The sequence below is a fragment of the Schistocerca gregaria genome, chromosome 7, assembly GCF_023897955.1.
Source record: "Schistocerca gregaria isolate iqSchGreg1 chromosome 7, iqSchGreg1.2, whole genome shotgun sequence".
Lineage (NCBI taxonomy): Eukaryota > Metazoa > Arthropoda > Insecta > Orthoptera > Acrididae > Schistocerca > Schistocerca gregaria.
Window position 1 is genome coordinate 559,748,944 of NC_064926.1, and position 14,323 is coordinate 559,763,266.

The 14,323-nt window shown below is 36.1% G+C and overlaps 1 protein-coding gene across 6 annotated transcripts in view; it reads right to left on the reverse strand.

Annotated features, from left to right (window-relative positions):
- LOC126281932 (neurobeachin) overlaps positions 1–14,323 on the reverse strand; it is a 2,071,601-nt gene that overhangs the window by 932,465 nt on the left and 1,124,813 nt on the right. For 4 of the 6 annotated variants that reach the window (XM_049981272.1, XM_049981274.1, XM_049981273.1 and 1 more), the window contains exons 5-12: positions 14,047–14,142; positions 13,389–13,510; positions 10,468–10,594; positions 10,266–10,385; positions 10,011–10,157; positions 3,197–3,325; positions 1,767–1,907; positions 1,529–1,677 (exon numbers count right to left, since the gene is read on the reverse strand). In XM_049981272.1, the coding sequence (XP_049837229.1) occupies positions 1,529–1,677; positions 1,767–1,907; positions 3,197–3,325; positions 10,011–10,157; positions 10,266–10,385; positions 10,468–10,594; positions 13,389–13,510; positions 14,047–14,142 (1,031 nt within the window). The remainder of the gene's footprint in view (positions 1–1,528; positions 1,678–1,766; positions 1,908–3,196; positions 3,326–10,010; positions 10,158–10,265; positions 10,386–10,467; positions 10,595–13,388; positions 13,511–14,046; positions 14,143–14,323) is intronic. The other 2 variants (XM_049981271.1, XM_049981275.1) reach the window with 2 other exon arrangements.

Here is a 14,323-nt window from a genome sequence, read left to right on the forward strand (position 1 = left end):
ATCACAAGGGCTTAGTGCATCCTGCTTGCCAACAGCTTTCAGCAGACAGGACGGTAAAACACCCAAGTGCTAGCCCAGCCCAACACTGCTTAACTTCAGTGATCTGATGGGGACCAGTGTCAGACTTCCATGTATAAAATAGCTTCAAATATTGGTTTACTTAACATATTTTAGGATTAAAGGAAACATTTACCGAAAATCACAAGCGTCGAGTTGTTGACAGGCATACTTCAAAGTACATTTGTACTCTAGCTCGAAAAAGGGATATTCTGAAAGCAATTGAGTTTTGTTTCTTTTTGTGGCTGTGCCTGTTGATGACTGAACGCTTCTGCTTTTCAGTGAGTGGTTTGCTTTAATGCAAAAGTAGAACTTTCCTACAATATCATTTTACAAAAAGACTTATAGCATCTCAAAATGTATGTTGTTGCATCTCCAGAACTGTGTGTCATATACTGATATAACATTGCAGGTACATTCAATGATATATGTGGATACTGTCTGCAAATTGTGTTGCAAATTGAATCAGTAGTAAAGAAGAAATAAATTAAAACATCATACCTGATGCTGAAGTTTTACTGCATGAACATTGAAAATGTAGTAAGCATTAAAATTTTTATGTAGTTCCAACTTCATTATGATAACTCTTTATTTAAATTACTCTTAGAGTTATATTTACTACATACTGGTCACTAGTTTCAAATATAGCAATTTATTTGCAAAACACACTTGCACTAAAAGTTTTTATCAAAGCAAAATTCCACTGATATACTTAAAAATTGTCCTCAAAACACATCATTGTAGAACAGACACAGCATTTAGTGCTACTTCATCTGTTGAATGTGTCATACATGTTGTAAGACCACTCCATACCTTTTTCATGACTGCACATTGTGTGGACATTATCCAATGAAACTCTGGTTTGATAAGCACTTCAACGCCGGTCAGCTTGAAAATGAACAGGTACCTTAAAAATTTTTTCCCTCCCATCACCTTGTGAGGAGGGAGGGTCCGTGAGCAAAGTTTTGCAGATGTTTGAAATGATGTGTAACATGTATTTGAAGTTGCTAAGTGCTCTCATTTTCAAATACCGGAGGAATTAAGTCCAGTTTTGCTACCTCAAGACAAGCGTGCAGTTTCTGACTGAAAAACTTGTCTTATACTTATTACTTGTCTTTTAACATTATACCTCTTCCTGAGTAGATTATGATGGCAACTGAATATCAAACTTTTCTTGCCCGTGGATGCCATTGGATAAGGGCAAGTGATATCAAGTTTGGGGATAATCTATTAGTAATATGGATCACTGTACAACTGCTGCAATCATGCTACAGATGTAAAGTCGCTGGTGCTACCAGAGGCAAATATTGGACTGCAAATACTGACAAATATGATGTAACTTAACACACAAGTGAACATGAACCAAACTGAAATTTTATTCCAGATTGTTTTGTTAAAGTATCACAATACAATAGCAAAAAAAGGAGCAGCATTTACTCAATTGAACCAAACACTCAAGAAACAGACATACCACAGTGAAGAGTCTTTCTTGGTATCTGTTGCTCCAACACCACAGTCATAAGGCATATCAAGTTGTGAAAACAGTGGAAACAGGACTTGAATTCCCCCTATAGAATTAAGAGTACTGTGGATGGAATGAGTAATGACTGCTTTGACATCCTGAAATAAATAATAACCAGATATCAAACTCCTGAATCATTATAACAATTAGATTCACATAGCTGTAAAATACAAACCCTTTGTCTTACCTGTAGCATAAGCGCATGAGGAGTATGTACAAAATACGAAATATTGCCTTTTGGGGCAGACTGCAAACACAATTGGCTGTCTGTTGCTACAGGATTGTACATGAACACAATGGCACTTGACAGTTTTCCATCATACAACACCTAGAAGGAAAGTAGTTTCTAATAAGGAAAATTAATCAATGTGAACAAAATTTCATATTGAAAATTTATGTCACAAGGCTGTGGCTTATCTCAAGAAGTTTTCATTTAATTATGTACACAAGATGAATGAGATGACACGAGGGCATAAAATATTTATGTAATTAAGTAACATGATTTATAAATCTACAATCAAATACAAAGCTATGCACTGGATCTCCAATTACTCACAATGAAAGCACTGTACAAAAAATATTAGGCTATGCAAAAAAAGCTCAAAGCAAAGCTTTTAGTTAGATGTCTGATTTCAGTTACTTAGAAACAGTACACCAGAATGGAGCCCTTTTTCTATGGTCAGCTTTCTCAAATATAAATATTATGTTATTGTATACAGTACTAAACATAATATGATACTGTACAACACACGTGAAGTATAAATATTCAATTTACTAAAGAAAGGGAAAATCCTTCTAAGACTTGTAACACACAGACTTATTCTACTGGTATCTGGTGATAATATAGATGATATATGCCTTAACCCAAAACAGAGTTACAAATTAGTCTGACACAAATGAGCTATGTAGACTAAAACCAGTTACAACCAAAAACAAAGTTTTCCTTGCAACAACAGTTCACCTATGGCAACACATGAGTTGCAAAGAAACTACCAGAGAAAATGGTATCAAAAATTGAATCATACATATTCAGGCAATCCGTTGTGAAACGATATTTGTATTTATCACATTTCCCATTATATTCCAATCAACAAATGTTTGTTCAAGTACCAGCTCTATGAAACAAACATAAAACATCAACATCATAATGAAAGTACTGTATGCATGTATGTATATCTGTCTCTTTCTATCTCTCCACCCTCTCACTTTCAGACTTTAGTCAGGGTACAAGTTAGGTGTCATTCTCTAAAAAAAGAAACATGAAACATGTATAGTGCAAAGAGTGAAGAACAGTAACTAAGACAAAATAAATTACTAAAAATCCTAAGTGCATTTCTCAAACAAGAATACATCTAATAAGTTGCTCAAAATTACAGTAGATACACTCCAATTGCCAACTCTACAAGAATCACATACAGTGTGCATTAAACCAACAGCTAAGAATTTAAACAAGAGATGATAATTTTATGCATATAACTTAATCTGTCATCCAACTATGTGAACACAGAGCCACAAGCCATTGTGAAGGGCACAGGAGAACTATTCCACTATTCCCATGACAAGTGCTCTGAAGTGAACTGTCAACACATAATAGCAAACAAATATGTGCAAGCTTACAGAGAGCAAGGCGTGGTTGTCCAGCATGCGTGAGGGGGCAGGGGCGGGGGCTGCAGCGGCCGGCTCACTCACCCGTTTGTGATTGTCGGGCAGGCTCAGGTTGCACTCATTGTCAAACCGAAACTGACACTGCAAGGGACATAGACAACTACTCTCACTTTCAAGGTACATCTACTAATACTTCGGCACATACATATCACTCCAGCTGACAAATCTCACAAATGTTGCATGCCCTATTTCTTCATAACTCCTCAACACAATGATATTGAAATTGTGAAGGTATATAAAGTATATCCACATGAGTTTAACCACCAATGACTAAAACACAAATAGCTTAAACTACTATAATGATGATGATAAATATTCTAAAACAGTTATCTACCAGTTCAAAGGCTCAGATTTTAGCAAAAATATGAAGATGTCTTTTTTTTCATTTATTTGAAAGCAGTCATGACAGCACTGCTTTATTACTGACTTTGAGCAATACTTACCTTCAGGAAGTGAAATTCAAAGTATGTCTGACAGACACATATAAAAGATGAAAAATCTATTCTGGTTTTAGGAATCATTCGTTCCTTCCTTGGAGAGAAAAGATGTACAGAATGTGGGAGGTTAGTAAGAAAGGGCAGGTCACTTAAATCCCAGACTGAGAGGGGTGCAACTTTTATGATGGTGCTGGAGTTGAAATTCTATCCATAAGGTAGGACAGATTATGTGTGTCTATCAACACACTTGCCTCCTGAAGGTAAGTACTGCTTAGTCATACTGTCTCATAAGTTTACAGTTTTCTCAATTTGTCCTTTTGATACAATTAATACTGACAACTTTCAACAAAAAATAATATTACTGACTTTGCCTGATATTGGCACTCAATACTGCAGTTAGCAGGTCAGCACAGGAAAAAAAAAAGAAAATCATGCATATTGTAGAACATATGGATAAAATAACATGGATTATTATTATAATTATATGGAGAATGCGATTTTAGCCCCCCAGAAACAAACAAAAATTCAATATCTTGATTTTATTTGAAATAACGAGCTAACCAAAAAAAGTAGTACACAGAGTTTATATGACAAGTATGTGACTGACTAACTTCTAATAAAAAATAGATGATATTTCTAACATACAGTACTTATTTCCTTTACTTTAAAAACAAGATATGCTTATTTCTCTGTTACAGAACTATAATATTAACCACCTGTATTTACATTAATGACAGGAAATTAAAAAGAAATTTGAATAAATGAAAGTAATGGTGGGTAACATTGTACAACACCCATATTATGTTCGCTGCACTCTGCCTGCCATTTACTACAACCACATTCATTTATGTTAAAAATGTCTAGCAGTTTACTAAAATTTCATTAAATAAAAAAAGGATATGCATTTATGGCAAATTAAGAATAAAACATTGGCCACATTCTGAAACCTTAGAGAAGTACTCATTTACTTTTTTTAGTTACAAACAATGGTGATAGTGCATTACACATACTTGTTGCAAGATATGGCATACAACACAAGAAGTGAACAATATGTTTGTGTTTGTAAAACATAGAATGTAGGATCACAGCTGGTTGTATGACTCCAAGAAAACTAGGGTGATATAGCTGATATGTCTACCTCTAAGAGAGGCAGAAGGCTCAAGTTGTATCACATTTTACTGAAAAAGCACACATCCGATACTAAGCATGCAAACAAATCTCAATGAAAGTAAGTCAATCTGGTCTCCTTAAGGGCTACTTGTGAACTTCAATTGTGCACTCATGGTAATAATTATATATTTTTCAGTTTAACAAAGATTTTTGAAGCGTAAAATGACATGCACTGCAAGAATTAATAAATAAAAATTTTTTGCTGGCCACTATCCAACAACCACTGAAAGTTGTTACGAAGTCTGAAATAATGTAGAATAATCTGTCTTTTTGACAAATGCAAGGAAACCACACATAGTAGGATGTCCATGTTATTGCAGCAAACTAATCAGTATTTACTCATCATGTAGTAGCTGACAGGCTTACAATTACCTCTAAGAATGTATGTAGATAGGAAGAGTCTTCCATTAGATAAAATTAAGAATTACTACAAAATTTTGACAGTGTTACACATCAATTTTGATTTAATATTCACCAAAATGTATAGTGGATCAGATGAGTTCCTTCTCTAGAGTGTCGCACAGATGACAAAATGGTAGATATCGAAATAGACGGCAGAGGGATGGAGAAACAATTAAAATCACTCAAAAGAGGAAAGGCCGCTGGACCTGATGGTATACCAGTTCGATTTTACACAGAGTACGCAAAGGAACTTGGCCCCCCTTTTTGCAGCGGTGTACCGTAGGTCTCTAGAAGAGTGTAGCGTCATCCCTGTTTTCAAGAAAGGACGTCAAACCTATGTGTAGAACTATAGACCTATATCTCTAACGTCGATCAGTTGTAGAATTTTGGAACATGTATTATGTTAAAGTAGAATGACTTTTCTGGAGACTAGAAATCAACTCTGTAGGAATCAGCATGGGTTTCAAAAAAAGATGGTCGTGTGAAACCCAGCTCGTGCTATTCGTCCACGAGACTCAGAGGGCCATAGACACAGGTTCACAGGTAGATGCCATGTTTCTTGACTTCCGCAAGGCATTCGATACAGTTCCCCCACAGTCGTTTAATGAACAAAGTAAGAGCATATGGACTATCAGACCAATTGTGTGATTGGATTGAGGAGTTCCTAGATAACAGAACGCAGCATGTCATTCTCAATGGAGAGAAGTCTTCCGAAGTAAGAGTGATTTCAGGTGTGCCGCAGGGGAGTGTCATAGCACTGTTGCTATTCACAATATACATAAATGACCTGGTGGATGACATTGGAAGTTCACGGAGGCTTTTTGCAGATGACGCTGTGGTGTATCGAGAGGTTGTAACAATGGAAAATTGTACTGAAATGCAGGAGAATCAGCAGCGAATTGACGCATGGTGCAGGGAATGGCAATTGAATCTCAATATAGACAAGTGTAATGTGCTGCGAATACACAGAAAGAAAGATCCCTTATCATTTAGCTACAAAATAGCAGGTCAGAAACTGAAAGCAGTTAATTCCATAAATTATCTGGGAGTACACATTAGGAGTGATTTAAAATGGAATGATCATATAAAGTTGATCATCGGTAAAGCAGATGCCAGACTGAGATTCATTGAAAGAATCCTAAGGAATTGCAATCCGAAAACAAAGGAAGTAGGTTACAGTACGTTTGTTCGCCCACTGCTTGAATACTGCTCAGCAGTGTGGGATCCGTACCAGATAGGGTTCATAAAAGAGATAGAGAAGATCCAACGTAGAGCAGCGCGCTTCGTTACAGGATCATTTAGTAATCGCGAAAGCGTTACAGAGATGATAGATAAACTCCAGTGGAAGAGTCTGCAGGAGAGACACTCAGTAGCTCGGTATGGGCTTTTGTTAAAGTTTCGAGAACATACCTTCACCGAAGAGTCAAGCAGTATATTGCTCCCTGCTACATATATCTCGCAAAAAGACCATGAGGATAAAATCAGAGAGATTAGAGCCCACGCAGAGGCATACCGACAATCCTTCTTTCCACGAACAATACGAGACTGGAATAGAAGGGCGAACCAATAGAGGTACTCAAGGTACCCTCCGCCACACACCGTCAGGTGGCTTGCGCAGTATGGATGTAGATGTAGATGTAGATGTAGATGTAGACACAAAACTTATAACGATTTTGCAGTTGTGTAGGCTTGCAATTCACTCTACAATAAGTCAAGAGAGAATATACTTTCAGATGGAATACATAAACCTGAAGTATAATGATAGACATGTTTTGTAGGTCTTGTCTGTGTAAGTTATGATACAATAGGACAATTTTTCCATTGCTGTCAACTAATAAAAATGTGTGATCACTGCATCTGTATAGCTTACATTCAGGGATGATAATGAAGTATTTTGGGAATTTTACCACTCATAAATAAAAGCAATCTCCAGTTCTGGAAAAGACACGCTAGGTGCTGGCATAACTTAAAACATATTGCCCAAGAAAATCTCACAGATGTCCAAAAGAATTCAAAGCCACAAAGTGCACTAGACTCTTCATTCAAATGATATTTACACTTTGTGGCACGCTGTCCACCAATTGATTACTAAGGAGAAGACCATTGCTGTCCATAAGTAACAACAGCAATCAAAAATACAGACTGCTTACAACAGAACAGAAGGGTACTGGATGTATTACTGGTATCACTACTTAAAAAGATGAGTGGCCTCTGTATCTCCATGTCTGCCAATGTTGATAACTACTATACCATTAGCCTATCACCACTATGCTCAGTAGTGCTCCATACACATGTGCAGCTGCTACATATTTTCTCCAGTTGGGAACAAAAAGTCTTCAATCTTGACATTCAACTGCAACTGATTAGAGGATCAGACTAAGTTGTAAATGTTGTGCCGCCACCTACTAATTACTCTTCCCGACCTCTTGAAACCCTTGATGTTAGATCTTTGTAGTGTTCGCAGAAACTGAGTTGACTTTTGATGCCCATTTCAGTGAACTGTGAGGGTGAAGTAATATTTGTGGATGTATTTACTTGTTGGTGTTCTTGGCTTGATCATCTTAAAATAGCTCGCATTCTTTGACAGTGAGTAGATGGTGACGAACCTATGCTTGACGTACTGAACTGCATGTTCTGCCTCAGAGAATTATTTAATACTATCCAACCTACCAATGCTGCATATTTTGATAAATAACTTCATTCAGACACTGCCCCATCAAGGAGAACACAAGCTTGAACATTGCTCATTCATTGTCCCCAATAATGGCATATGCTGTAGTATACAGTGACTGCAGAAGGATACAAGAAGACTTCAACAGGGTTTCTATTTAATTTCAAGAATGACACTTGCACTAAATGTAGAAAACTCTAAGTTATTGTAAACAAATAGGAAAAACAATCCTGTAATTTTTTAATACAGTATAGTGGTTTGCTGCTTAACATAGTAGAGAAAATTTAGAGAATAGACACTTGCAGCTGACCACAGAAAAGTTCTACAGCTGCCAATGAACATTTCACATAAGAACTGCAAAGACAACACAAGAGAAATCAGGATTCATAGGAGGCATACAGATAGTAGTTTTTCCCTCACTCCATTTGTGAGTGGAATCATGTGTATGATAATCAGAAAACAAAACAGCTACAGTCTTGAGGAAAAGCAACTGGAAACTGTTACTTATGTGTAACTGTATATTAAACATGCGAAACTGTATAAAGATTAAAACGTATCAACCAAAATTCTCAGTCATCCTTTCACAGTGAACAAATATTTACGTAAGTATGACAGTGTTAGGACAATAGAGAGAAGCCATTGACAAAATTTTAACACAACATCAATGGAGTGTAACTAATAAAGCATTTCAGATGCAAAACAGGACATTCTCTTGAGCAATTTTTTTTTTTTTTTTTTTAATGGAATTCACAATGGCCATGTAATGATTTAAGTGTAATTCTTTTACATATGTTTCAATACTGAACTACCTTGGTTCCTGAGGTTAATGAGAAAGTTAATTCATTCAAATGATACATGTGTTTTACAAGTAAGTAAGGATGATCACGGTTTATTGAAAACATAATTGTTTAGGGCAGAATAGAGGCTCTTATTGAGAAACAATTTCAATGGAAATGTCATTTTCAAAGGAACCTCTCCAGATTTGTCCCTGAAATCTCAAATCTGAGTGGGCAGACCAGGATTTCAGTCCTGGTCATTGTGAATAGAAGAACAGAGCGTTTGCCACTGTCATTTTGTTTGGCATAGTCTTTAAATAAGCCTTACTTGATAAAAAGTGAAAGAATAACATTTACAGTTTAAAAAAAATGCCTAGCTCCAAAGTGTCAATTAAGAAAGCCCAATTAAAAAGTTTAAAATATTTGGCTACTAATTCTATTACCTTCATCCAAGTATCAAAGAGAGGAAACTACGATAACTTCATTGAGTACTCAAAGGTCTTTTATACCAACAGCAACAGACACAAAAGATAGCAGAACTTTCAACAACATTATAAAAATTGCCTCATTACTACATAGTTTGTAACAAATTACAATGATAATTATCACTTATTTCTAACACAAAATTACAAAGGCTTCTTTGCAAGTATGAAGAGACGGTAAGGGGTATGGGTCACAGCCGCCCCAAAATACCACGAATACATTACATGTGACTGTACTCTGTTCAATTTGGCAACAGCTGTCTTTAGAATTCTGAAATCTTACAACCTCACATACGATCTTTCCTCTCTGTTGTTACATATACATGAAGTTACAAAACACTGAACAGACTTTTTGAAGATCTCAAACATATGCATGCTCTGAGATATTCACTGTGAGATGATATTTATGTGCCATAGTAAAAAGAGGCTATTCTGATGAGTAACAACTGTCCACAAGAATAAAATACACAAGACAGAGAAATATTTCTCACTTTATTGTAAAGTTACTGGCAAAAAAATACAACACTGACTAACAGAGTAGCAATATTTTATTTAAAAAGCATATTAGAGTTACAGTTCTCTTTAAAATATATAACATTTAACCAAATACACATTAAATTAATGAAATATCTATGAAGTGCCACTAAATGAAAATACAACTGTTGTTCTAATAAATTTTAAAATGCAATATCATATGCAATATTCTAATAGTAACAAAAAATAACACCCATTCAAAAAATTAAGTAAACTGTCAATTTGCTAATGAATGCTATTTGCTTAACATACAACTAGAAAATTACAAAAGATGGAATAAATTGATTTACTCACTTTGTAGCCAGGGCCAAGTCTGTGCATAGCACATATCTGATGTGTCGTTAATGCTTCACTAAAGAGATAAATTGCTGACATCTGGCCACAAAAGACTCTTTCTTCATCCAGTTCTGGAGTAGCACCAATATAGCACTTGTCAAATGGCTGTAAGAAAAAAATAAAATTTCTGATAAAATTATTCTTACACACACACACACACACACATTAAATCTGTACACTTGTACCGATGCAACAAGAGAAAATGAAACTTACATCATTTGTTGAAACAAACCATGCCATCTCTGTACTGGAAGCTAACTGTCCATTAACAAGGCATTTTATTTCACTTTTTGTCCATCTATTGTATATATACACAATAGCAATCATATACCACTGTGAACGGCAAAAAAGCTTCATTACTAAAAATTTTTAGCAGTATTTCTACAATATAAAATGTACATGGAACTGGGCTTACCTTTCTAGGTTGAAACTCATATTTTACACAGTGCTGGAAACCTTTCCCTTTCACCTTCATAGACGTCAGCACTAAACAGTTTCCAACAAAATGTGCCGAGTATCCAACTCCCTTGCTTGTTTTGAAACTAAAAGGCAATGGAAATAAGGAGAAAGTTTATTTTTTCAGTAATAAACAACTATTGGTGGAAAAGCCACAGAGCAGAAGGGGACGTATGAACCAGTTATTGCATAGTGCAGTTTCTCTTTAAACACATATCATCTTTGTTATTGCTACAGTCTGTAACATTCAAACTGCAACACCATACTTTCTCTGTAACTGTTGCTGCAGCATGAAAATTACCTTAACTAATTTCCACATTATTACATTTTTTAAAGATCAGTGATGCATAAAAAAAATAGAACAGATATTTTAAAGCAGATAACAGTATAGGGGAAAAAGGTAATCTGATTAAATACTCTAGTATTGCCACAGTCTTTCAGAACAAACATACAAACTGGCAGCATTTAACATATATTATTTCACCTAAAAATGCTCTTTACCTTTCTGTGAAGTTCTCAGAGATACAATAATGTGACAATCTCTCTTAAGACAGTGGGAGATAACAACAGGTTTCATTTTCCAATTAATCTTTGATGTATAATTCAAGGACTTTATAGACAATTGTTACACAAAGAAAGCTAAAATAATCACAGTATGCATTCTGTGGAATCACTTGTCTTCAAATTCAGATCACATGCCAGACTTATAACAGTATTCAAATGAAATCTGGTCAGTGTGTCTACTTTTGCCTTGCACATAAGGTGACACCACTTAACTGCAGGTATGGTTGTGCCATCTATTGGTAGAGAGAGACTGATGTGTGCGCACTGTTTGATGTTGCATAGCACGAGTGTGGTTCCACACTGAAGAGAAGGTGGTCACAGAAGTTATTGACCGCTACCACACATGCAGACACGTAAGCAAGAACAAGGAGGGATTCAATTTTTGGTGGCGGAGGTAGTAGGAAGCCGTGAAATGTTTTGACAGGTTAAGGCTGTCCACGGTAAGTACAGTCTGCGTTGAAAGTGTCATGCAATAGCGCAAATGATTCCTTGAGAGGCGCGAATCACTGGAAGAGGATGCTCGTCATGGACAGGCTCATAGTGTCGTCACACTGGAAATTGTTGCGGAAGTGAATGCTTTAGTCTTGGACAACCACAGAATCACCATGGTCGAGATCCATCAGTTACTGGGTATTCGCATAGACACCATCCACACCACAATGCATCAACACTTGAACTTTCAAAAAATCTGTGCACTGTGGATTTCCCACCAAGTGACTGCTGAACAGCACAGTACTCGAATGGCGCTGTCTTTGAGTTATCTGCAATGTTCTAATGAGGAGAAACACAGCTTTCTGTTGCGTACTGACACAGGCGACGAAACATGGTGTCACCATTTTGAACCAGAAAACAAATGTCAGAGCAAGTAGTGGAAACATGCGGCTTCACACCTCCAAAGAAAGGCTGTGCACACCAGTTCCGGTAAGGTCATATCTCCTCCTTTTTTGACCAAAAGGGCCCACTGCTTGTCGATTCCTGGAACGCGGAACCACCATCAATGCCCAGTGTTATCAAACCAATTTACGGAATCTTAGACCAGCCATCAAGTCAAAACGCCAAGGAATGTTGTGAAATGGCATTATCTTCCCACGATAATGCCTGTCCGCACACTGCCAATGTGATGAAGGCGACATTGAAGTACTTTCACTGTAAAATGCTGGAACACCCGCTGTACAGTTGTGACCTTTCACAGTGTGACTTTCAAGTGTTTGAACTGCTAAAATAAGCTACTCGCAGACATCAATTCGCAACAGACGATGAAGTTTGTGACTGGGTCCAGGTCAGGATACGACAGCAGCCTACTAGTTTCTTCAAGGAAAGAATCAACCGGTTAGTGTTGAAATGGGACAAATGTGCCAACAGTTTTGGTGACTATTTTTGTGTATATGTACTGTATATAACAACATTTTTTGAGTTAGTAAAATCGTTACCATTACTTCACACTAGTGAACGGGTTTCATTTGAATGGCCCTTATATATAATGTCTTATAGCAACACTGAATCTACCACTTTATCCTGGAAATATTTGGTCATTTCATCTTATATAAGTTCATTCTTTGTAATATGTAACTGTTAATAATGATTCTCATCCTGATCTCTGAATTAACCAACCAATTACTTTGTCACCCCTTCCTCTCTTTCAAGAGCATGTATCCTGGAGTACCTCCTCACTTTATGTCTATGGATTAAACAGCATATCTGATCTAATAATTGACATCCTGGGCAAAGCACAAAAGTTTCACCTACTGATTAACATTCATATTAAAGAAGTGTTCATACAATGTTTGTTGAACAGATCAGCAGTTAGGAGATTCTCAAACAAGTGGAACATGTCAGAAAAATTAATAAAAACACACACACATAAAAAATAAAAAGTACTTGGGACACATTAGTGTGACTCAGCTCTGTCAACCTACATAGGCCACAAAATGTTAGCAATTTATGTTTTGACAGTGTTGAAATTTTATAGGCACTATAACTTAAAACAATTGAAGTGGACAACAACAAAACAAATTACATAATCTACCTCCAGATCGTATTACATGACAACCCTTCTCCCACAGGTCTAGGACTAACACACTGTTTTAAGTTCTTGCAAATACTCAGAAAATATTTAGTGTGATCTTTCTTCAATGAAATTATTTTTCTTTTTATTAACAAAGTTTGATGAAAAGCAAAAGCCTACAGTTTCTTGGTATAAAAAGAAAATTTATGTAAAAAAATTACAATAGTTTCAGAATTTAGAAATAGTAAAATAAAAGAAAGAAAAAGGAGAAATTGCAGTTTAATGTAAAATGTGAAAAAGGAAAGACATACCAGTACAAATATGGCTTTTCCCTCTCAATATTTACAGAGTTAATGGGATCTAAACGGAACCAGGTTGTGAAAGTAAAACCATTTTCATACGGCCACCTTGCAAGAGGAGGCAGAACGATGGCCTGAAAAAGGAAAAAAAAAATATTAATGTGTTACTATACCAGTTCTTACAAAGTAAACTGTATCATATAACTCAAGTGTATTACTGTTGTCAACAGGGAGAAAAGTAAGTGTGTGTGTGTGAATGACAGGAGAGAGAGAGAGAGAGAGAGAGAGAGAGAGAGTTCAAATAGTAGAAAATGAGCTAGAGCTCAAAAGCCAAAGTGACTTTACAATCTTTTAACTCTGGTTCACTGCCATGCTACATCCAATGGCTGGTGAGTGATTGTCTGTACTAATTTTGCACTTTTTGATTGTTATGTCTAGTCTTCAATTTCCATTACTACACACTTACAAAATAGCTATGGCAACCTGCAGTAATATGTATTAGCAGATAAATAAATATTTGTTGTTGCAACCATCTGTGTGTCGTATAAGTATGACATAAGTGAATACATTTTACGACTCTCAAGAGTTACTGAAATTGATGCTGTTATGTCGACATGTATGTACGTGTGTATGTATGTGTATGTGTATGAATGTATGTATGAATACTCACAGAGCCTTTTCGGCCAGGGAAACTGAAGAACACATCTGGCCCATTCCTTTGAGGCATCTGACGCAGAACATTTAGTAGTTTTGGGGAGTGCCTGGGCTGAAATATTAAAAAAAAGAAAGAAATAAAGATATTACTTAGTCAAATACAAACCACTGTTACATAGCTATTGAAATCAATACTACTGGTCTTTAAAAATCAATCAATCTGAGAACACGTTATACTAATGGCACCATTACTAAACTATTGTGACTCAATAATCACATTACTGTGCTGCTCA